We start from the raw sequence: 24,387 nt of genomic DNA on the forward strand, positions 1-24,387 counted from the left end.
GAAAGAATTCCTTGATTTAGCCAATAAAATAAAGTGTCTTTTGCTTTAGCATTCTGTAGGTAATGTATTAAACATTGGCTTCTTGGAGACAAATCTGCTTGTTTGCAGTTTCTGAAGAAAAAGAAATAGTACTGGGAAATCTGTATTTTTATTAATCAGAGAATCACAGAATGGTTTGGGTTGGAAGGGAATTTGAAGATAATCTCATTCCACCCCCTGCCCTTGGGCAGAGACATCTTCCACTATCCCTGATTGTTCCAAGTCTTGTCCAGCCTGGCCTTGGACACTTCCAGGGATGAGGATTCCATATCCCAGTCCATATTTCAGTCATTCTAACCAAAGGAGAGCCAGCATTTATTGCTTTGATGCCAAAGAATGTGAAGAAGACCAAAACCAAGTCATTCCTACCCAGCTGCATCAGAAGCTACCAAAGTGTTGGTAAAAAAGGGATTTTTGGAGCTATTTCTTTGCCTATTATCCACACTTGGGCAAATATCAGCTTTCCCAGTGGCATTGTGTTTATATTCCATGGCAGTCTCAACCTGGGAATTTTTCCTTTGACGGGATCTGGGAGCTCACCACAGCCCCTTCTTCTCTCCAGCCACCATCCTCTCACCACAAATTTCCATTTCATACACATCAGAGCTCAGCTCTTGAGGGCTTTTTGTGGTTAATTGGTGCTCTGGGCTCTGCTGGCACTGTGAGGACATTTTATGTTCTCCAGAGTGGTCAGGGCTGAGCTCTGCTGGGATGCTTTGGTCAGCCGGAGGGAAATTCCTGAATATGATCCATGCCCAACATCTGAACACATTTGGAGCTCCAGATGCCCTCATCTACTCTGGTTCCCCAGAGACAAGAGTTTACAACGACAGCCCAGTGCCCACACAGGATTAGGGCTGTTGGGTTTTGGACTTTTCCACACTTTGGCACCACACAACCATATCCAAAGCCCACATATTTTTATCTTTTGCCAGAGAGTGCAAATTCTCTGCTTTTCTCTCTATTCTAAAACCAGCCTCTCTATCAAAGCACTCTTTGACAAGAGGATTTCTGGCTGTTCCCAGCACATCAGCTGATTTTCTTTGTTTCAGGCCTCACCAGTGAGTGCCAGGCTGTTACCTCAGAGGTCTGTTGGTTCCTGTTTCTGCTGGATGTGTTCCTGATCACCTGGTCAGGGACACAGGATTTGCCTTTTCTAGTCTCGCTCTTGCTCCCCTAGATCTACTGAAGTAGATCTGGATGAGAACAATTCCTTCATGGAAGGGATTGTCCAGCCCTGGCACAGCTGCCCAGGGCAGTGGTGATGTTCCCATCGCTGGAGGAATTTAAAATCCCTGTGGATGTGGCACTTGGGGACCTTGGCAATGCTGGGGGATGGTTGAACTTGGTGATCTCTGAGGCCTTTTCCACCCTCAGGGATTCTCTGATTCCTCAGGGTTAAGAAATTTTCTTTAAGAAATTCAGATGTTCCAACTTTAAGAAGGAACCCGTTTTTCATCTCAGTCCTGAATGAAAGGGAGGTTCAGGTCCTACTGACAGATTTCCCTATTATCCCTGAGGAAAGGATTGATCTCCTGGAGCTACCCTAAAAACTGTCCCTAAACTGGCAGGTTTTGCACATGGCAGGGGATGGCACTGGGTGATCTTTAGGGTCCCTTTCAATTCAAACTGTTTCATGATTCTATGATTCTGCGAAAATGTATTTCCTTAAAGTGAAGCCCTCAGGAATGGAATGTGGCTTTAGGTGCATTGTTCAAGAGATAAAAACTCTTTGTTGTTTGGATGTTGTCGTATTTCCCACCTGGATTTTGGATACTTTGGCTTTCCATTGCCCTTCCAAGTTAAACAACTTTGGCAGGACTGAAAACCTCATTTCTCTTTTTTTTTTTTCTTTTTTTTTTTTTTTTCTCTAGAAATACATTTTTAATTTAGAGTCAGTTCTCCTCTTAACCTTCTCTTCTTTAAATTAATTAAGCTGACTGGCTCCCTGATATTATGTCATGGTGGCACATGCAGATATTAAATAATCTGATTTTTTCACTCAGAGCACTGTGCACACTAGCTCATACCAAACTTACACTCCTAAATTCATGCTGGAAACCAGCACCCTCTGTAGTGATCCTCCATTTAGAGAGATTTTTGTAATCTCCTCCCTAGTTGGTTGTTAAACAGTTTGTTAAGCAATAAATAGATTTGCAGAATGTTAATGCTTAAGCTCAAGCATCAATCAGCATTAACATGTTCTGGCAAAATTAAAGCTTTCCTGGACTGTCCTCATTTTATCCCAAACTGGCTTTACCAGAGCTCCCTGCCACCCTGGAAGAACTTCCAGAGGAATGAGCAAAATATCCTCTGGTGGCACTTGCCACTATTAAGTATTGATGAAGAACATTGTAGTTGTTTTTATTGTAATAGTACATTTTAACAGCTGAAAAATAACCCAAATCATCAGAAAACTCCAGAAGATGTTTTGGAATCAGATTCTTTCATGCAACTGTTGGCCATTGAATGGAATTTTTGTCCTTATACATATTTAAAAATATTTTTGTGTCTTGTTGTTCATAAATATTTCAGGCAGTTTTTGTTTGTTTATTGTATTTCCCTTTAAATCATTTTTTGTTGCCCTGGGGAGTCCAAGAGGGATAAATCTATGATTTAATGAGCAGTAGTGAGCTGATGGCATCTTTTCCCTCCAGTACCACAGGCTCTTTCTCCACCCTCTGTCCTTTGCCAGGGGGGTATCAGGACATCCATTTCCTTTTCCATTTCATCTCCACAATCCTGACACTTGATGGGAACCCTCAGAGGGGCTTCTGCAGCCTGGTGGCAATCCTAACACCAACCCTGATGGTTTACAATTTGTCTTGGATTGCAGCTTTTTGGGAGGACTCTGCTTAAGAAACTCCAACTTTTTCACTCCCCCAGGTTCATCCACACCACCAGACAAACTTAAAATTCACACATTTTATTCCAGCAAAGCACAAAGTTGGGTTCTTGAACACAAAATTGGGAAGAAGGGGAGAAAGGCAGTGATAACAAAGCTGCCAATGCAGCTGCAGAAGCACATGTCCAGAGAATTCTTGGTGCTAAAGATGCTCTGAGGCTGTTGATTGAGTTTAGGGAATGATCCACAGCAGAGCTGGCTGGAGAGAATGGGAATGGGAATGGGAGTGGGAATGGGAATGGGAATGGGAATGGGAATGGGAATGGGAATGGGAATAGGAAGCAGCAGTGGCTTCCCAGGATTGCAGTGCCAAACCAAATCTGGGCTCGTCATTTGAGGGGACAGTTGTCATCTCTCTGCTTTGGCCCAGTGTTTTGTAGCTTTGCAGGAAGAATCCGTCCCATATTTTGCAAATTTGTGCATGAACAACTTCATACAGAGGTCTTTTGAAGGGGTTACACATATCAGCAGAAATATCACAAAATCCTGGTGCCAAAATTGCCCATCCAGCCTGGTTTTGAACTCCTCCAGGGATGGGGAGTCCACAGGCTCTCTGGGCAGCCTGTCCCAAAACTAACTATTTTTCTCAAGAAGTATTTTGTGCCTTTGTCCCATTAAGTTGTATTCCCACAGCACAAAAAAGATTATAAGCACTTGATGAAATCAGCATTTTTTTGATAACCATTTGCATGGTTCAAAATAAGTTTTTTTAAGAGTGCCATGATTACAGTGACTACAGATTAATTATTTTAGGTTTGACATCTGTATTTGACTATTGTGTGATGGAACAAAACCCTAAAATGCTCATATTTCATTTTCATGACATTTAAAAGGATATATCAGCATTGAATCCCTTCAGGACTTTTTAACCAAAGACTTGGACTCCCTAAAGCTCCCTGCTGAGTGTGCATGGCAGAAACTGTGCTAATCCAGCTGTACGTAACATCCTGAATTTACTGGGAGCTGTCCCATGGCAGGGGGTTGGAATGAGATGAGCTTTAAGGTCCCTCCCAACCCAACCCAAGCTGGAATTCCGTGGAATGGAGGGGTTTTGGATTCCTCCCAGCCCCCAGGGAGGGAGGGAAGCTGATCCCCCTGCCTTGTGTCCCCCCAGGGATGCGGCAGGGGAACGACGTCGGCACTCAGTATCGCTCGGCCATCTACACCTTCTCCCAGGAGCAGATGGAAGCTGCCCTGAGATCCAAGGAAGAATATCAGAAGGTAACACTGGGCAGGGGGTGGAATTGCTTCAGCTGTGAGCACGAGGTCACAGATGCCACCAATTAACACAGAATCACTCCCTGTGTGTTGCACTCTCCGTGCTGCTCAGTCCAAGGCCCAACTTGCATCATAGTTGCCTTAAATTCCAACTTTTAGGATTATTTTTTCTGTGTGAGTCATTTTATAACCATGCAGAAAGAAAAATAGCTCCTTGTGCAGAGATATTTTGAGTGTCTTCTACCGATTTATTTAATGTGCATCCACCAGAACAGAAATCTGTGAACTTAAAGCTCTTCAAGCTTCTCTGGACCCCAAAACCTGAAGGGTGAACCCAAAATCCCAGATCCAAGAGTTCCTGAACATTGCTGATCAATAACTAAGCTGGATAACTCAGGATTACCCTCCTGATGCTTATGAGATGCTTTAATCAAGCCTTTCCATAAATGTCTTGGCTGAGGTGTGACAGCTTGTGACTTACTGAGAGTGGTTGTTGTGAGAGAACATCAACCAATTCCTTTTCTTACACACAATTTTCCCATTTTCTGGGGAAGATGGGTTCTGTCTCTTCCCAAAGGCAGAAGGATTAGTATTCTGCAGTGTTTTTGCACTGTGGTGCTGCCCAGTGCTCTGCAGAATCCAGATTCTGCAGCAGAAAAATATTAAATTATTCAAATTTATATGAAAAAAACCACTCACTTAGGACATCAGGGCAGTAAACTTAAGTGGTACCAAAAGACAATCAGTGTTCGTTGTATTTAGTTATACAATCACCTCACTGATGTTATCTTAAAGAACCAGGAATTTTGGTGTAAATTTGATGTTAAAAGTAAAAAGCTCTTTTTACATCAGCCAGAAGGTCCCAAAAGGCAGCAGATTATTTTTTACCAGTGTGGGTATGACTGGAAGAGCTCCTAGGGCTGGTTCCTACTTGCAGTTGAAATTATTTTGAGTACAAAGAGGTGCTCAGGACTGCAGGTAAGTGATTTCCAGATCTGATAACTGTGTGTGTTAATGAAGTGCTCAATGACTTATATTTGTTTCTGATGGGGGTAAGTCACTCTTGCAGGTGTTTATCTGGTGGTTTTGGAAGACATTTATAATCCAAAACTTATTTTTACTCCTTATTTACCTCTGATCCACTGCTTTTCCAAATTCATGTGTGTAAATGAAGTGCTCAATGACTTATATTTGTAAGTCACTCTTGCAGGTGTTTATCTGGTGGTTTTGGAAGACATTTATAATCCAAAACTTATTTTTACTCCTTATTTACCTCTGATCCACTGTTTTTCCAAATTCCTTTTATTCCTTTATTTTAGCATCTGCTGACCAACATCACCCTGCAAATCTTACAGCTTTAATTTGCTTTCCCAACTCTATTATCCTCTGCTGTTATTTGTCATTAAATAAATACTGACATGAGAGCAAAATTGCCATGTGTGAGATTGCAATATGATATTACAGAAATTTCCATCATCAAATAGATTTCCTTAATGGCACCATTTAAAATTTACCTACTTTGAAAAGTGTGTGTAATTAGTACATTTATATAATTAGGCACAACTGTAAGTGAGCACATGTAGAGTTTGTTTTTGCACTGAAGTGGGGAAGGAAGGGACGGTGTTGCCAGCTAAGGAAACCCAGCAAATATGCACTGAAATTCCTTAGGGATGTGTGTTTCCCATGTATTATTAACAACAATATCTCCAGTATTATCTAGTGGGGTATTACAGGAGCAGTGGAATGGTTGTGTGGGAAACACACTGAGCAAACAATTTGTTCAGGAATCCCTTTTCATATTAAATGCTGTGCATTCCATTATTTTAATGTAAATGTAATACAGCCACTTTCCTTATTATTGCAGCAATTTAAAATAAATATCAAGCTTTTTCTGGCAGTGACACATGCCAGATAATCATGGATAAAAATGTGGGAATGGCACAATTTTTCCGTGATAAGCAGCGGTGCCTGCAGCAAGGGAGGAAGGACTAACAAATATTACAATAACTGCAGTGTGCTTGAGTGACTCCAGCGTTTTTTGGCACTGCAAAGGAAGAAAAATAAAATCAAAATGTCGTTTATTTTTTTGTTCACTGAATAATTGTGCATGTGCTCTTAGATGTGGTTTGAGCTGAGGGCCTGAAAGAGCCCTAAGAATGGCCTTCAACCAGAAAATGGTGGGTTTGCTAGATGAGGTTTGGGTTTTTTTCCTAACTGGCTCCTGGTGTCCAGGGAAGGGAATGGAGCTGGGGAAGGGGCTGGAGCACCAGGATGGGCTGAGGGAGCTCCTACATGACTCCAGGTGTTCAGGGAAGGGAATGGAGTTGGGGAAGGGGCTGGAGCACCAGGAATAACTGAGGGAGCTGGGAAAGGGGCTCAGCCTGGAGAAAAGGAGGCTCAGGAGGGACCTTGTGGCTCTGCACAACTCCTGACAGGAGGGGACAGCCAGGGGGATTGGGTTCAGGGAACAGGGACAGAACAAGGGGAAATGGCCTCAGGCTTTGCCAAGTTGGGGTCCAGATTGGATATGAGGGAAAAATTCTTCACAGAAAGGGTGAGCAGGCATTGGAATGGGTTTCCCAGGTCAGTGGTTGGTTCCCCATTCCTGGAGGAGTTTAAAAGCTGTGTGGATGTGGTACTTGGGGACATGAATCAGTGGTGACCTTGGCAGTGCTGAGGGATGCCTGGATTTGATGATCTTGGAGTGCTTTTCCAACCTCAGTGATGCTGGGATTCAACTTTAAGTGACAATAGTCAGATTTATTACCAGGCTGTGAGTGAGACCCTCAGGGTGCCCCGAGCCCAGGTATCCTGCAAGGTCACATCTATTTTGAGTTGTGGAACTTGTTGCTGATTCCTGCAGCTGCTTTAAGAGCTGAGAAGTGGCAGTAGAGCACTGAATTCACATCAGTGGGGCTGGAGCTGCTGAGGGAGCTGAGTGCAGGAGACAGAGTCAGCTCCTGGTGACAGAGACTGTGCTACAATAGTGCTGCTGCTAAACGGTGACACAGTGGAACTGTAATCAGAAAAACATCAAATGAGGGCCAGGCCTTGGTGAAATCACTGTGAATGAGCAGCTTTGCCTGAAGCTGAGATTTTTTTAACATAGGTGAACCTGAGGTTACTCAATTTTCAAGACAGTTGCTCAGCTGGGTTTAGTTTTCAAATGAATTATCGAGGCAATTGTAATCCAGAGAATGAAATCAGGGTGGGAAGAAGTTTGTATTCATTCTTTTTTTTTCAGAATTAGACCTTGCAGTTTTTTTGCCAAGCACTAGCACTGGGTTGTGAGGCTCCAAGAATACACTGATTGCCTCCCCTTCATGGAATCACAAAAGGATTTGGGTTGCAAGATCATCCATGAGCCATGGGCAGGGACACCTTCCACTGTCCCAGGCTGCTCCAAGCCCTGTCCAGCCTGGCCTTGGACACTTCCAGGGATCCAGGGGCAGCCACAGCTTCTCTGGGAAACCTCAGGGCCTCCCCACCTTCACAGCCAAGAATTCCTTCCCAATATCCCATCCATCCCTGCCCTCTGGCAGTGGGCAGACATTCCCTGTGTCCTGTCCCTCCATCCCTTGTCCCAAGTCCCTCTCCAGCTCTGCTGGAAACCCTTTTAGGGAAGGGGCTCTGAGGTCTCCCTGGATCCTTCTCTTCTCCAGGAGAGCACCCCCAGCTATCCCAGCCTGGCTCCAGAGCAGAGGTTTTGGGTGGATGCATTCCATGAAAAAGGAACACAATGAATTAGCAGAAGATACAGCACAGCACTTCAGCAGACACTGGGAAGCTTCCATCAGCTTTCTGTGATATGATGTGGGAACAAACCAGCAAAACCCTCAGGTGCAAAAATGTAATCCAGAGAATAAGACCAGAAAATAAGAGAATAATAATAAGAGAATAATAATAACAAGAGAATAATAATAAGAGAATAATCCAGAAAAATAAGACCTTTACATTTGGTATTAGGGAAAGAGATTGAAAAGCTGGAGTTTCCTAAAGCATTCCAAAAGCAATGAGCTTTGGAGCAGCAACCTGCGAGGAGGTGAAGTGGTCAGGATTGTATTTGTCAAAGCTGGAGGCAGGGCTGTTTACAGACCTCTGGGATCTGCACTTCTGAGTGGTTAATTCCATGAAGGAATGCCTGGCAGTGTGAATTCACAACCTTCATCTGTGTTTTATCTGACATACTGTGTGAAATCAGAACAGGCTTTGCCTGGGAGATGGTTTTTCATGTGATTTTTGGCTGGGAGAAGTTAAATAGCTCTTTTAAAATGAGATTGTTTTTATTAAAGCAATACAATAGTCAATAAAAAAATAACACCTGCTTACTCCTCTTCAAATTATGTCTAATTCAGAGCTTTATGTGTCAAATTATCTCTGCTTCACTCTGCTGTGAATGGCAACAACTTGATTCCTGATTGATGGTGGTGGCTCTTGTGGAGACAAGCAAAGCTGATCTGATAAGCTGAGCCATTCTTTGGGTTGTAATCACTTTTCTGTGCTGCAGAGATACCCTTTGTATGTTCATCCCTCTCGGAGAAAGCTGCATTTGGCTATGGATGAGGAGGTTTTGTGCGAGCACTCGTGAACTCTTTTCATGTTCCTGTAACTGCAGAAAATTTGACTTTGCCACTCTGATAAAACTCAGGCATCTCACATTGGGGAAATCTCTCAAGACTAATCCTAATCCATTTCTTGATGACAGTGGCAGCAAGATAAAAGTATTAATGGCATGAACTTAGGATGAACTTGTGGATGTGTGTACTGGACTTCAGCAAAGCCTTTGACAGCCTCTCTCATGGCTTATTCCTGGAAAATGCAGCAGCCTGGGCAGGTTCCCTCTGTGCTGGGTTAAGAACTGGTGGTGGCTGGGCACAGGGAGTGCTGGGGAATGATGACACTTGGTGACAACAGCCCCCTGCAGCTCCAGGCTGGGGCAGAGGGGCTGGAAAAGGCCCTGCGGGTGCTGCTGACATGAGCCAGGTGTGCCCAGGTGGGCAAGAGGCCAAAGGCACCTGGGCTGTGCCAGCTCTGGGGTGGCAGCAGGACCAGGGCAGTGCCCATCCCCTGTGCTGGCACTGCTGGGGCACCTCCAGTGCTGGGGACATTGAGGGGCTGGAGCGTGTCCAGGGATGGGAACAGAGCTGGGGAAGGGGCTGGAGCACCAGGAGAGGCTGAGGGAGCTGGGAAAGGGGCTCAGCCTGGAGAAAAGGAGGCTCAGGGGGGACCTTGTGGCTCTGCACAACTCCTGACAGGAGGGGACAGCCAGGGGGGTCAGGCTCTGCTCCCAGGGAACAGGGACAGGATGAGAGGGAACAGCTTCAAGCTGTGCCAGGGGAGGTTTAGTTTGGACATCAGGACGAAGAATTTGTTTATGAAAAAGGTGATTAGATGTTGGAAGGGGCTTCCCAGGGAGGTGGTGGATTCCTTAAAGCCCATTTCATTCCACACCCTGCCATGGGCAGGGACACCTTCCACTATCCCAGGTTGCTCCAAGCCCTGTCCAACCTGGCCTGGGACACTTCCAGGGATGGGCATTCCCAGAGGCAGAGAAGTGCCACCATCCCATACTGAGAGCATCCTGCTACTCTTCCTGTTCCCCAGGAATGAAGCACATTTTTATTTTTATTAATGCTGAAAAAGGCAAGATTTTTATATATATATATATCTTTCAATTCTGCATTTATTGACTTCACTTGATAAAGGCCAGGCATTTTATTTGGCCCTTTGACTGTTGCAAATACAGCTGATCCTGTATTTGGATTTAGAACTAGGAAGAGCAGGATGAAACCAGACTTTGTAGTTTGCAATCATTTTTTCATCTGGGAGGTCGTGGGGGTCACTGAAGGAGCCGTTTGCTTTATTGCATTGGGAATGTGAAGTTTATATTGGACATTTAAACTAATGCTAGAAATTGCCCTGTAATAAACTAATGTAAATATCAAATGGATTTGACTTCAAGAGTGGGTTGTAAATAAAACATTTCCTGCTTTGTGTGGTGTGCTCTGTTCAGCCTGCCATTAATGTAAAAACATGCTGGATTTGTGTAGACATCCCATTTTCATGTCCTTGGGCAGATAAATTCTCAATCTCCAGGGCAGATCCACACGTTGCTTCAGAAAATGAAGATTTAAGGGGCTGAGCTGTTGTTTGAGGGGTCCTACCCTGTGTGACCTGGACCCCAGCTGGGCACAGCTCTCCTCTGGGTCCTGGGTCATCCCAGTGCCAAAGAAAAGTAGTGGAATGTGCACTGAAGCCAACACAGAGGTTAAATTCCTTCCCATCAGCCTGGAAATGTTCTCTAACATAATTCAGTGGTATCTGGGATGCTTTTGAAGAGCCTCTAGTCCAGGCTTTTGAATTTCTTGATCTGGATTATGGATCTGTTACAGCATTCTGAAAGTGTTACAAGCACATTAAATGTCAGGTGCATAAATGTGTTGATGACCTTAATAATTGTGGTTTAAATGAACACAGGATTTACAAGGAACAGGATGGAATTCCTTCTCTTCAGGAAGCTCTCTAGGAGTTTAGTTTGACTCTTTAGTTTAGAGATTATTTATGGGGAGGACAGGATAAAATAGAAAAAAGTAAAGGGAACATGATGGTCATTAGCTGGTGCTGTTCTTGTTCTCTTTGGGTTAAACACAGCCCTTGAAACTGGCCTAAGGGAAAATTTCCAGGAAATAAACCTGAGGAATCATCTCCAGATGTGTTCAGTATCATCACATGTGAAAATGTTGTGTCTTAATTCTGCTCTGCCCTTTGGATCCATCCATGTCCAGGTGAAGGATAAGATTTGAAGTGGGAATCTCTGCATGGACTGAGAGGGGGAGAGAGATTGGCCTGGTGTGAGGTTTCCATACAAATTGAAAAAATACAGGAAAAAGCCTTCTTTAAAGTGACATTTCTAATGAGCATGGGAGCATTACTTCTGCTCTCCAAACAGTTTGTTTATCCCTAGTGCTGAGCTGTGGGATCCAAGAACACTCCTCAAACCTCATTTTCTCAGGGACAGAAGTGTGCCTGAGCCAGGATTCAAATGAATGCTCATGGAGCACTTTCCCACTGTTTACCCAACTCTGAAATACAAAGCAAAAAATGTATCTGAGCATGATGACACTTCAGGAAGTTCTGAGTTCCACAGAGCTCTCATGTGGAAATGACAGATACTCAACATTTATAAAGTATCCTGCTCAGGCCTCTGAATATGGACAGAGGAGGGTCCACTTAAACACTCAGGTCCCCATGATTTGATAACCAGATGGTTGATAGCCAATTGTGTTGACAATTCATGTCTGCTGAAGTTGTTTTCCAGCTGATGTTACAGTTTGCTTAAATAAGTCTCAAGATTCCCTCAGAGAAGCCAGTGCAGATCATCCATAAGCTGCAAATCCAGAGCAGCAACATTCGAATCCATGGAATTCCTTTGGATTTCTAGTAATGCAATTGGGATAAAAATTTGGCCCTGGAGTTTTGTGCCTCTCAGTATTTTTGTTGCTCAAAGAACTGTCACAGTATTGTGTGTATTATTTTCTATATGAAATATGCATCAAAGAAAACTCTCAGCTTTGAGGAAAAAAAGTCAAATACTTCCTGGAAGGAAAAATCAGAGGATGCTTTAGCCAGCAACATTGTCATGTCTGGTTGGATCTGGTGATCTTCTTCCATCAAGTTTTTTTCCTCTTTTATTAACTTCCACAGATCTCTTGTAGACTGGTTTTTCCTTTTGTTTTATCATAGAGTCACAGAATCCCAGAATGGTTTGGGTTGGAAGAGACCTTAAAGCCCATCCCATTTCACCCCCTGCCATGGGCAGGGACACCTTCCACTATCCCAGCTTGCTCCAAGCCCTGTCCAGCCTGGCTTTGGACACTTCCAGGGATCCAGGGGCAGCCACAGCTTCTCTGGGCACCCTGTGCCAGGGCCTCCCCACCCTCCCAGGGAAGAATCTTCTCTCATTTAATGTTGTTCCTCATCCTTTTCTTCCACATTTTCTCCAGTGCTCAGATTTCCCACTTTTTTCCCCCTCAGACCTGTTTATTCTGAAAAACCTTCCCTTTTTTTTTTTATCCTTGCAGCCAAAGACAAACTTGTATTTTTTCTAGCTGGCACTTATTAAGTGTCATTACTCACTGGGTCTGAAAGTGAATCCAACAACCCGACATAAAGTGGACAAAATATATTTCCTCTCCCTGCTGCCTAGAGCATCCCAAGATACCTTCTAGGGCAGGGCCATGGAGTTTTGTGCAGGAAGAGTCATCAAAGACTGAGAAATCACTTTCAGTGAATCCCTGCTTCGAGCCCCAGCATTAAATCCAGTATTTAATCCTGACCTTTCCCCGAGCAAGCAGCCTCCTATGGATTTTTGGGGTTAATGTATTTCCATTGTGGCTTCTCCTTTCTCCTGTGCTTTGGTTATTTTTAGTTGGCTTGGTTAAACCAGGTCTCTTTCAAGTTGTAAAGGAGTTGTGTTTAAGGTGTTCACAGAAGAAAAAACTCTTTTACACATCAAGACCCTTTGTGAGGTGGTGGAGAAGGGCAGGAGGAGGAGCTGTATCCAGATAATGGGTGAAGGTGGAATTTTGGATTTTTTCAGGGAAGCTGTGGAGGCAATTTGAGATTTAACTCCATTCCAATGATCTGAATGGTCCAGGGCAGTAAGTCTGACCTTTATGTGATCTCCCAGTTGAACCAGCACTAATTTTAAAATTATTTCTAAGCCTTGATCACTGCAATTCACAACAATCCTGGTGAAAGTCCATCTTAATCCAGTTATCACTTCCTATCTCAATACTATTTTTGCACTTCCTTTTTTAATTAAAATAATTTTATGATACTTAATCAAACACAAAATATTCACTGCATTGGATCTGCAAATTTTCCTGCGTCAGCTGAACTTGTAATAGCATCAAAGACAGATGTTGAGTTTATATTTGACCTGATTTCTACAAAAACATTGATTGGCACTAATTATATTCCCTTTTATTTGAATGTTATTTCTTTTTTTGGGGGGGGTGTTCTTTTTTTTTTTTTAGTTTTTGGTTTTTTTTGTTTTTGTTTTTATCCATATACAAATTGACCCAGTATTGTTTGTGTTGTCATATTTTCCCATTTGATGTGCTCCTCTAAAAATTTCAATATTAATTATTTACTATGTGAATCCCACATTTCCCTTAAATAGCTAAAACATTAGGCAAATTTGGCTTTACTGGCCAGTGCTTCATACTGAAGGACACCCAGACTTAAAGGTTTTTGCACTCCTTAAAGATATTTTCTAGATATTTTTAGATAATCTAGATTTTTTTTTAATATGGAAAACACAATAATTAAATGCATATTTTTATTTATTAAATATTTAATAAATGCAGTTGTATTTATGACAAATGGCTGAGTGGTTGTCTTAGAAACTTAGAAAAATCAGTTTTCTCTAGCAATGACAACTTTCAGCCTAAACCATGAAGTTTTGTGGAGATTAAAACACCCAAAGAAAAATTATGGAAAAAAAAAGAAGAGTTGAAAAAATACAGTGTGGGATTGTAGCATTGCTCCCCCTTCTCCACACACACATACACAAATGTGCACTTTTAACATCATCATCATTTTATTTTGTGTAATATTTTTTATTTTTATCTCAATCAGCTAATTATATCCTGGGTGGTGATTTTTCATCCGGCTCTTCTTGCTGTTATATGTACGTGGCTGCTATTTTATGTGCCAACAATCCTAGGAAATATATTTCCCCATTATCCCGTGATCTATTATCATAGGAAAAGCCTTCAGTGTGAAATTAGGGGGTTTTCCAGGGCTGGAGAAATCCTGATTTCTTTCATTGCCCTCTAGTGGGCTCGAGCTCCTCTGCAAGGGCAGGGAATGAGGAGCTTTCCCCTTCTCTTTGTGCCACACAAACCATCAGGTTTTCTGGAATTTCAGTTATTTGTCCATATTTTTGTGATGCCTGGGGCATCATTTCATGGATCAGATACAGCAGAATTATCCTGCCGGGGTTTATAAATGATGACAAAAAGAGGATTCTGTGCTCTGTGTATTTTGCCGTGGGAAGCAGGAGATGGGCATTTCCCAAATGAACATTCCCAAGTGAGTTTTGGGGAGGACACTCGTGGATGTTGGACTGTCATTGAAATATTTACGATTTGGAGAAGTAGATATCAGGTTTTTATAATTTTCTGCTGTTGTAGCTGTGATGCATTGTGAATTCATCCCACACTCCAGCTGAAGGAGGGTTTGGCAATTGTTCCTTCCCATTTATTTGTGACTGATCATAGAATCTTTGGTTTGGATTGAAAGGGACCTTAAGGATCATGAGCAGGGACACTCCCAGGTATTCCAGGTTCCTCCAAGCCCTGTCCAACCTGGCCTTGGACACTTCCAGGAATCCAGGGGCAGCCACAGCTTCTCTGGGCACCCTGTGTCAGGGCTCCCCACCCTCACAGCCAGGAATTCCTTCCCAATATCCCATCCATCCCTGCCCTCTGCCACTGGGAGCCATTCCCCTTGTCCTGTCCCTCCATCCCGTGAGGCAATGAGGTTAATTTTGAACAGTAAAATCAAAGAAAATCAAACACGAGTCCAGAGTGCTTGTTATTCTTTTTTTATTTTGAATTATCAAACAATTTACAAATGGATAGTATATAATAATGTATTATGGCTTGCTGCTCTTAAAAATTGAGTGACTTTTTGATGTAAAATCCCTGTTTAATATATGTTGGCTTCATACAAAGTTGTATTTCTGCACTGTCATGGAAAAAGAGGAAAGGAAAAAGCTCTAAAGGGCATTTTGGAAATGACAGCATAATTCTGTCTGAGATACTTGGGATAGGTCAGGCATTAATTTACATCATGAGGAAATCACAGTGTTCATTAGAGAGCAGAGCACGAGGGAGTCAAGCACCTGTGCAGGAGGCAAAAGCAGGAGTTTTTAGAATCATGGATTCATGGGATTGCTTAGGTTGGGAAAGTCCTCAGAGATCATCAAGTCCGGCCAGTTTGCAACAGTCAAGAGCAGGATTTTTTAGAATCATGGAATCATGGGATTGCTTAGGTTGGAAAAGTCCTCAGAGGTCATCAAGTCCAGCCACCCTCCAGCACTGCCAAAGCCACCAATGACCCTTGTCCCCAAGTGCCACATGCACAAGGCCTTTAATACCCTCCAGGAATGGGGACTGCACCACTGCCCTGGGCAGCTGTGCCAGGGTGGACAACTTTTGGTGAAGAAATTATTCCTAATATCCAATTTAAAACCCCCTGGTGCAGCTTGAGGCCATTTCCTGTTGTCCTGTGTGATGGATTCACCATCCACAAACGATGGAGCTGTGTCCACTGATGTGCTGGGAGTCACATTTGCTTCCTTCCAGTGGATTGGAACCTCCCTGCTGTGCCAGGATGTTGGGAGATGATGGAATGTGGCTCAGGGAGTGCTCCTGCCAGCTCCCTCAGCATCTTTAGGTGGATCCCATCCCACCCCATGGCCTTAGAGGTGTAGCAGGTTGATGGCAGCCTCGGATTACAGGATTCATTCTGCTCCCTGTTTCTCTCTGGAGAACAACTGGTCTGACTGTTAAGGACTGAGGCAAAGAAGGCATTAAGTACTCTCACCTGCTCCTCATCCTTTGCTATTCCATTCCCCCTGCATCCAGCAAAGGGTGGAGATTTGCACGTCCGTGTTTGCAGATGTGCATTGAGAGCGGCAGGGGAAAAAAAAATCCTGCAGCTTTGCACTTTACTTCAGGAATGACTCACTCCCTCTGGTGGGAACATTTCATTCTGAATGTGTGATGCTGCTTTCCCTAGTCCTCCTCCTCCTCCTTTACCTCCTCCTCCTGCATCCACCCCCCTCCCCACATTCCCACTGCTGCTGCTCCGTGTGTGACATCTGCTCCTTGTGCTGCAGAGCAGCACTTTGGTTTCTATGGTAGCTGCTGGAGCCACTGGACCCATGGACTGGGAGGGAGAGGATGAAAAAAATGCTCAAAGTGACCAAATTCAGGTGCAGGATGTCCACTGTCCCTTAGTCAGAGGGCAGGGATGTTTTGGGAGAGCTGGGCAGCATGGGCTGCAGCTGCCATGACATTCCAGGGTCATTTCCTTCCTTGTCCTGGGAAAAGAACCTGCAGGCCAGCAGTGAAGTGAAGTGTGTGAAGAGCAGCAGGTTTTGGGTTTGGTTGAACTTCACATTTCCTTCTGTCTTGTTCAGGTCTCCAGTTTGCAGCGAACCCTCCTCGGCTTCTGCCTTTAAGATGGTGAAAATGCAGATGCCAGACCTAAGATATTGTAATTAAGTGTCTATTTATAACAGAGTTTGTCATTAGAATTACCATGTCATTTTTTAAACAAGGGAGGATAATGCCAGTTCACAATCTACACCTGTAGCTGTGGGTTTTTTTTTTTTTATTATTTTTAAATGATTTTAAATGCAGTTCTTCTTTGGTTTGTTCTGGCTCTGAATTCATTAGGAAGCCTGAATTAGCATCCTGCCACATTGTCTGGGGCTTCTTCACTCCTCCATCCCCTCAGGAACAAACACCAGGATTCTGAGCCAGGATTCTCAACTTCAGCAAAAAGGGACTTGACTAAAATACAGAGCCTACTTCTTCATTTTAAGCATTCTTTGTAGACTGGAATCAGAACAAGGATTTTAGCAACAATTCCTTCATGGAAAGTGTTGTCCAGCCCAGGCACAGCTGCCCAGGGCAGTGCTGGGAGTCCCCACCCTTGGAGGGATTTAAAAGCCATGTGGATGTGGCACTTGGGGACATGGGTCAGTGGTGGCCTTGGCAGTGCTGGGAATGGTTGGACTCAGTGATCTGTGAGGGCTTTTCCACCCTTAAATGATTCTGTGATTCCATAATGTCATTATGCCACACCATTGCAAAGATAAATCTATTTTAGAGCAGTTTTTCCATGGGAGATGAAGTCAGTGGGAGCTGGGATCTGCAAATTAATATAAACTTGATAAATCATGAAATCATGGAGTGGTTTGGGTTGGAAGGGAGCCTAAAAATCACACCTGGGAGAGGACAGGTTGTCAGGGATGTCAGAGATGCCTCCTGTGCCCATGTTTGGTGTGTGGGCACAGGGATGACCCTGAGCTCTGACATATCTCCAGACAGACAGTCCTGCCTGGGTGAGGGGAATTTAGTGCTGGATGTAGAGAACTCTGAAGAGCTCTCTCTGTGGCAGATGAACAGGTCCTTTTCAGGTCCATGCTTCTTTTATTTGTTTTCATTGAAAAGCGTTTTTTATTCCATTTCCTGTAATCCTTGGAATTCCAGGATTCTAAAGCCAAGTGTTTCATCTTCTGTGAAGAATATTTTACATCTTCAGCATTCCTGATGTACTTAGTATGATTTTATTATCCAGCTGTGTTTGCACCTTGCATCTTTTTTCTTTTTTTTTTTTTTTTTTAATTCCATAAATTCACTTATTCCCATTTAATCCCATATAATCTTTCCTGGAATCTTTATCAGCAAGCCAGACCTCAGATCCCCTCAGCCTCAGTAGTTGTCAATGACATGATAAATCCTCTAAAATAAATTGGAGTCTGGTGTCTGTGGAGCCCTGCTGCAGCTCTAAAACAGCCCAAATGGGACTTTTTAAATGGAAAACTATGGCAAACTGGATTTTTTATGGAAGGCTACAGGACAAGAAGAGCCTTTACTATGATCCCTAGTATTTATGGTTGTTTCCCAACTTTAAGGTGCTGCTTGTCTCCCTGTTTTACCCTCAATCTTGCTCATGTTCCCATGTGTTTTATGGACCCTCTTCCAGTTGCATGGAAATCCCAGCCATCCTTAAGGACATTCCATTTCTATTTGTCATTTGCAGTCCTTACAAACACCTTTTTTCTCCTTTTCCCCCCCCTTTTGGCCTGTGATCAGAAAGGCTTCACAGCCTAGACTGGCTCAGCTCTGACTTGAATCCCTCAAGGTGTCACATCAGGTGAATCACATGCAGAATCATTTAGGTCAGAAATAACCTCCAATGTCACCAATTCCAATCTTTAAATCCTACCCTTACCTTCTAAACATAGCCAAAAAATAAAGTCAGATCTCCTTAAAAGATGATAAAATTATCTGGGTTCTCCTCCTCACAGAATCATTGAGGGTGGGAAAGACCTTCAAGGCCATTGAGTCCAAGCTGTGCCTGACCCCAGTTTGTCACCTCGCCCAGAGCACTGAGTGCCACATCCAGACCTTTCCTGGACACCTCCAGGATGGCTCCCTGGGCAGCCCCTTCCAGTGTTTACCAACCCTTTCCATGATGAAATTCCTCCTGATATCCAACCTGAACCCCTCATGAAGGGCACTGTAGATTCCACCTGGTTTCCATTTTCCCATAATGGTAAATAATTAATTGCCATAACCTCAACTGAAAACTTTTTTTTTTTTAAATTAAGATCATCCCACATTTTCCATTATTTGGCCCTTTTGCACCCATTGTTTGTTTTTTCTTTCTTGAGCTTAGTTTATGACTTGTGTGTCTATGCGTGGATCAATGTTAGAAGATAAGATTAAAAAAGGGATTAGCACGTAGCAATGATCTCTTAAATAGTGTAATTCATCACTGTGCAGAGGCCATCATTAATTTAATTTGTTTAATTAAAATAGCCCATTAAAATGGATTTAGTTACTGGCACCAAACCATTGCTGGCTTCCTTTTTTGTTACTGGGACGTTTTATTATATGAAGTCTCACCAAATTCAACATTTTGCTAATTTGAAATTAGTGTTTCTGGGAAGGAGAAACAAATCAAATAGAGAACCTCGTTAGCATTTAGGACTTAAAACAGGGGGTTTCCTTATTTCCCTTTTAGTGGCTGTGAGCAGGAGGTCAGGTTGTTCTGTGAACATTAAAAAATGTCATCCCCCGACCTGCTGTTTGCCTGACAGTGCCTCGTGTTTATCCTGACAGGAAGAAGCAAACAAAACAAAATGAAAAGGTAATGAGGTAGAGCACAGAGGGGATGGGAAATCTTTCCCTCAGAAAGCTCTGCAATGTTTATTAATGCTGCTGGGTCAATGGAAAAATGCAGCCTGCAAAAAAAGAAAAAAAAAAAAGACACGGAGTGTTTTTCCATTTCAGCTTGTCCTTTTGGAATTTGCCCATGCTAGAAAAGACAAAAATGAAATAATTCAATCTCTGAGCAAAAAAGCACAAAGTATATCATGGTCAGCAAGTTTTGTTTCTAGTGTGGTTTTGTAACCCTGCATGGAGTGGAAAAAGTCCAGTGTTACCCTTTTAGTCAAGTCTTAATTGTTGCTTATTATCTTAGAATCATAGAATGGTTTTGATTGGAAGGAACATTAAAGCCCATCCCATTCCACCCCCTGCCATGAGCAGGGACACTTTCTACCATCCCAGGTTGATCCAAGCCCTGTCCAGCCTGGCCTTGGACACTTCCAGGGATCCAGGGGCAGCCACAGCTTCACTGGGCACCCTGTGCCAGGGCCTCACCACCCTCACAGCCAAGAATTCCTTCCCAATATCCCATCTATCCCTGTCCTCTGGCAGTGGAAGCCATTCCCCCTTGTCCTGGTCCTCCATCCCTTGTCCCCAGTCCCTCTCCAGCTCTTCTGGAGCCCCTTTAGGCTCTGCAAGGGGCTCTGAGCTCTCCCTGGATCCTTCTGTTCTCCAGGTGAACATTCCCAGTTCTCCCAGCCTGGCTCCAGCGCAGAGGGGCTCCAGCCCTTGGAGCAGCTCTTTGGCCTCCTTTGGAGTTTCTCCTTTTTCTTTCTCCATGGCTGTTCAAATTCTTCTTTCTCCTGCCATCTTCCCTCTTTGGGTTGGGTTAGTGAGGCCTTGACGTAGAATTCCCAAACCTTTTTCCTCTATGGCTGTCCAGGATGTGCCTGTGCTCTGGCCTGGCTGATCCACCCTGGATGAGCTACTCCAGTTTCTAAAACTTGAACACAAATGTCTGATGGCTTGGAAATTCTGTAGGGAATGGTAGAGGAAAAATTGGTAGAGGAATCATTGCACTTTGTGCAATGTGTGACTCTTCAGGGTATCTGTGCCATTCCTGTGGGGCTGTGTAGGGTGAAAGGATCTGGAGAAGTCCTGTGAGCTTCTGGGACAGTGGATGGACATCAAAGCAAATCTGAACTTGAGCATCTGAATCTGATTTGCAGTTTAGCAGCAGATCTCTTTGCCGAAGAGTCATCCAGAACTGGGTCATGGAGAGAGCTACAGCTATTGGACCCAAATTTGGGCTGGGTTTATTTATTCTCTGTTATGGGCCCAGGTGTGCTAAGCTTGGCCTGGCCTGGGCTCAGGTGCTGCCCTGCCCTGAGCACACTCCTCAGCTCTTGGAATGGTCACTGACATGCTTTAGCCTTAGGAGCTCCAAAGCCCAGGAGAGGTCTGAGGGTGACAAGGGAATATTTCCCAAGGGGCAGTTCCAGCAGGACCAGGCCCTTGGGAGCAGCAGTGTCTGGCTGCTTGGACATGAGCCCAGCTGCTCTTCTGGAGCACAGAGACTGATGGATGACTCAGCACTCTCAGTTTTTCAGGATGAATGAAGTCATTCCACGGAATTACTTCTGGGAATGAGGAGGACTTACACTGGTTCCTTGAACTGCGATGATATCAAGGAATACTCCTACAATACCCACCTCATACAGATGGATGTCATCATGCCTGCTGAGAAAATTGATGGAATGTTTGGAAAAAAATCCATAAATTCCCCTGGTGGTTGGAGATTCTCAATTATCCAAGCAGGCAAGGACCATTGGATGGTCCAGTGGAAGGTTCCCTACCCTTGGCAGGGGAGTTGGACCAGATGAACTTTTAAGGTCCATTCCAACTCAAACCACTTTGTGATTTTGTGACCTGGGTGACACTGTGAGGTACGGGGTGACACTGGGTAAATCTGGGATCTGTTGGCCAAATTATTTTCTGTAGAACAGATGAATGGGGTGATCAGGGAATGTGGAAGTATTGAGCACAAAATAACTGTGATTTGTTACCTAGCAAACAAGCTGAGCAAGAAAAGATAATTTTTCTTTTAGAAATAGTAAAAATAAATATCAGGAAGAGGGGAAAAATCTGTTCAGGGTGAAGAATGATGGTAGCACAAATCCAGGTGGGTATAAATTGCCCATCTTTATGTTTAGGATTGGAAATCAGTTGTTTTATAATCATTAGAGCAGCAGGGCTCAGGAACAGCTGCCCAAACAGAATAGAAGAGGTGAGAAATCTGACAATTTATGCAATAGGGCATGCAAAGTTCATGAAAGGATGGATGTGAGCTTCCAGTGGCAGGAAACTCAACTGGACATCATGGGAGGAGGTTTTCCAGACTTGTGGCCCCATCACTACAGAGTGCTACTATTTTATGAACTCATTTCTCCTCAATTTTTCCCCATACAAAAAAAAAGCTGTGACTACATTAAACCATTGTACTGCATCCTGTGCCCAGCCATTATGAATTTATAGATTAATTGGGAGAGCCAGTTGATCAATACTCAATTTCCTGTGCCCTATGTTTTGTGTGTCCCACTGTCTCACTATTCCCAGCTGTTTGGTCAACATCACAAATTGCAAAGTCACACGGACTGAAAAGATTTGATCTACAGGAAATCAGCAAATTCTGTGGCCAGGGAGAACTCCAAGGTCTCCCTGGAGCCTTCCCTTCTCCAGGCTGGATATTCCCAGCTGTCCCAGCCTGTCTCCAGATCAGAGGGGCTCCAGCCCTTGGAGGATCTCTGAGGCCTCCTCTGGACTCTCTCCAGCAGGTCATATTTGATGCAAACTCACATACATCCGATTTATTTTTTAAATTAATTTTACGATTTCTAGCTTAAAAATGTTACTGGAAATTATAAACATTAACATAAACAGAAAGTCCAACCAGTTTACCCACAAATGACAGATGTAGAATTTATTTCCATCACTGAATTCAGAGGGAATACAGATCACAAGCAACTAAAAGACTGAAATTAGCCTTTTCAGGTATTGAATAAATAGAATAAAAGAGCTGTGATTCATGGAGTAAAATGGTAGATAGTCTGTGTATGGATGCAAAAGTGAGTTTAGGTCTTTTGAACAGATCTTGTTTTCAAATTTCAGGCTCCATTTTTCCAAAAGATATCAAGTAAATCCTAGATGTTGGTGGTCCAAGGTGTCTGCTGCAGGAGTAGAGCTTTCCTGTCAGGGACCATATTTAATTCAGGTTATCAGAGTGTTTTAAAACACTGCTGAATATTCCAGCATATCCCTGATGTGGAGAAGTGGATTGCAAATGCACTTTGATTTTTTTTAACCTATGAAGTTAATTATTGCCTTGATTATAGAGCTGGAATTGCCATTTGTCATAAGCTCTGTGGGATGACCAAGCTTCTTTTGGCGTCGTGTTTTCCTACATATAATATTTATTATTCCCAAAATAATACAATGTGGGACAGATACTATCATCCTGGGACTGCCTGCCATGTGATGGCTTTGTCATCCTCACACTGCACTGATAATGCAGTTCCATTTCTATGTGCCCCCATTAGGCTGTGAGGGACGATGATGTTATTTTATGCACGGCTTAGAGAGAGGAAAAAATGCTGCATCCCACTGATAGACCTGTTTAATAAATATTATTTCCATGGACAAGTTTGCCAGGAGCTTTCTGGAAAGTTGAGAAAAGAGGGTGTCACTGTCAGATGAAAATATCCTCATTTTCTTGAGATCCTCCTCAAATCTGTCACAGAACAACCCTTTCCTCCTGGGCATTGGGAAGCTGAAAGATGAAATCTCCTGGTGCAGACAAAGGTGGCGAAGCACTGGAATGTTTTCCCAGAGAAGCTGTGGCTGTCCCTGGATCCCTGGAAGTGTCCAAGGCCAGGTTGGATGGGGCTTGGAGCAACCTGGGACAGTGGAAGATGCTCCTGCCCATGACAGGGGGTGGAATGAGATGATCCTCAGGGTGCTTTCCATCCTAAACCATTCCATGATTCCATGATTCTATTACCAGGGAAAGGCAGAAACACATCCAGTTTTGTCTGAGGCTTTGCAGATAAAGGGAACATCTAACTACCATCCCAAACTGGAAACACTTCCAGGTGAGAAAGCAAAACACATGGAATTGTCACTAAATGAAGAGGCAGCTGTGTCATTCCTTAGCTCAGGTCTGAATTGAGCTTGGGTTTCAATTCTAGGAGAACGCATTCCCTTTGTGAGCCTTGCTGTGTCAAGGACTGCAACTAGCAGGAGAAGTTTGGGAAAAAAACCTCACATTCCAGGCCAGAACTAAATTAAAAGCTCATTTCACACACTGGCAAGTTCATACAGTGACACCTCCAAAGCTTTGTGCAGGTATTTTTCTCTAAAAAACAAGTAGAGGAAATCTGTGGGATGTGTCACTCTTTCCTGTTTGCTGTTAAAAAGATCCCTCCATGTGGCATGCCACCCTGTCACTCCTTCCTTTTCCAGGCTTTTCCTTGGCATTTTTTGATCTAGAAACAATAAAGGATATTTGAACCCATGATGGGTTTGTGGAACAACTTCAGAAGTGTTGGATTTTGTTTGCCACGATGTTTCACATTAAGCAAATCAACCCTAAAGGAGAGGGCTGGGGTGTTACCTCCTTTTTCAGTTTATTGAAGTGTTGCTGATGTAAATCCTTCTGACCATTTCCAATTACATAAAAAGGAGGAAAATAAAAGATGAAAAATTAATTGTCAGCAACTTTCAATGAAAAATTAATTGTCAGAAACTTTCATGATGAGCTGCACTGACAAAATATGGTGTTTCTCTACAAGCAGTGAGTAAAGTGCTTGGATTTCAAACTCTGGGAGATAAGAGAAAAAAATCCTTAAGCGTTTGGGGTTTTTTTAACCCCTTTTTTCACATTTTTCCTGTGGAACACACTGCAGACAAATTTCAAACCCCCGTTTACAGCGCTTTGCAATTAAATTCCCATCAAAACCACAAATGGAAAAATCAATACGCTTCATCCAGCGGGTCTCAAGTTCCTCAAATTCAACCTGAAAAAGGACAGTTTGAGAGTGGCTTTTTCCCCTTCCCTTGTTTAAAAAAACCCAGATATTTTAGAATTTCACCTCTGAAACTTGAAACAAGCTTAGAACTCTTTGCCTCCCCCTTCACACCTTCTCTAGTGGGAGGTGTCCCTGCCCATGGCAGAGGGTTAGAACCAGACGATCTTTACCATCCCTTTCAACCCAAAGCCATCCTGTGATTCCCAGATTAGATGTGACTCTT

At 43.4% G+C, this 24,387-nt stretch overlaps 1 protein-coding gene across 2 annotated transcripts in view; it reads left to right on the forward strand.

The window, feature by feature from the left end:
- Positions 1-24,387, forward strand: part of MSRA (methionine sulfoxide reductase A) — a 232,445-nt gene that overhangs the window by 148,363 nt on the left and 59,695 nt on the right. For both annotated transcript variants that reach the window (XM_039697620.1, XM_039697621.1), the window contains exon 5: positions 4,059-4,165. In XM_039697620.1, coding sequence (XP_039553554.1) covers positions 4,059-4,165 — 107 coding nt within the window. The remainder of the gene's footprint in view (positions 1-4,058; positions 4,166-24,387) is intronic.

The sequence above is a fragment of the Passer montanus genome, unplaced genomic scaffold (genome assembly GCF_014805655.1).
Source record: "Passer montanus isolate IOZ18808 unplaced genomic scaffold, ASM1480565v1 scaffold119, whole genome shotgun sequence".
Lineage (NCBI taxonomy): Eukaryota > Metazoa > Chordata > Aves > Passeriformes > Passeridae > Passer > Passer montanus.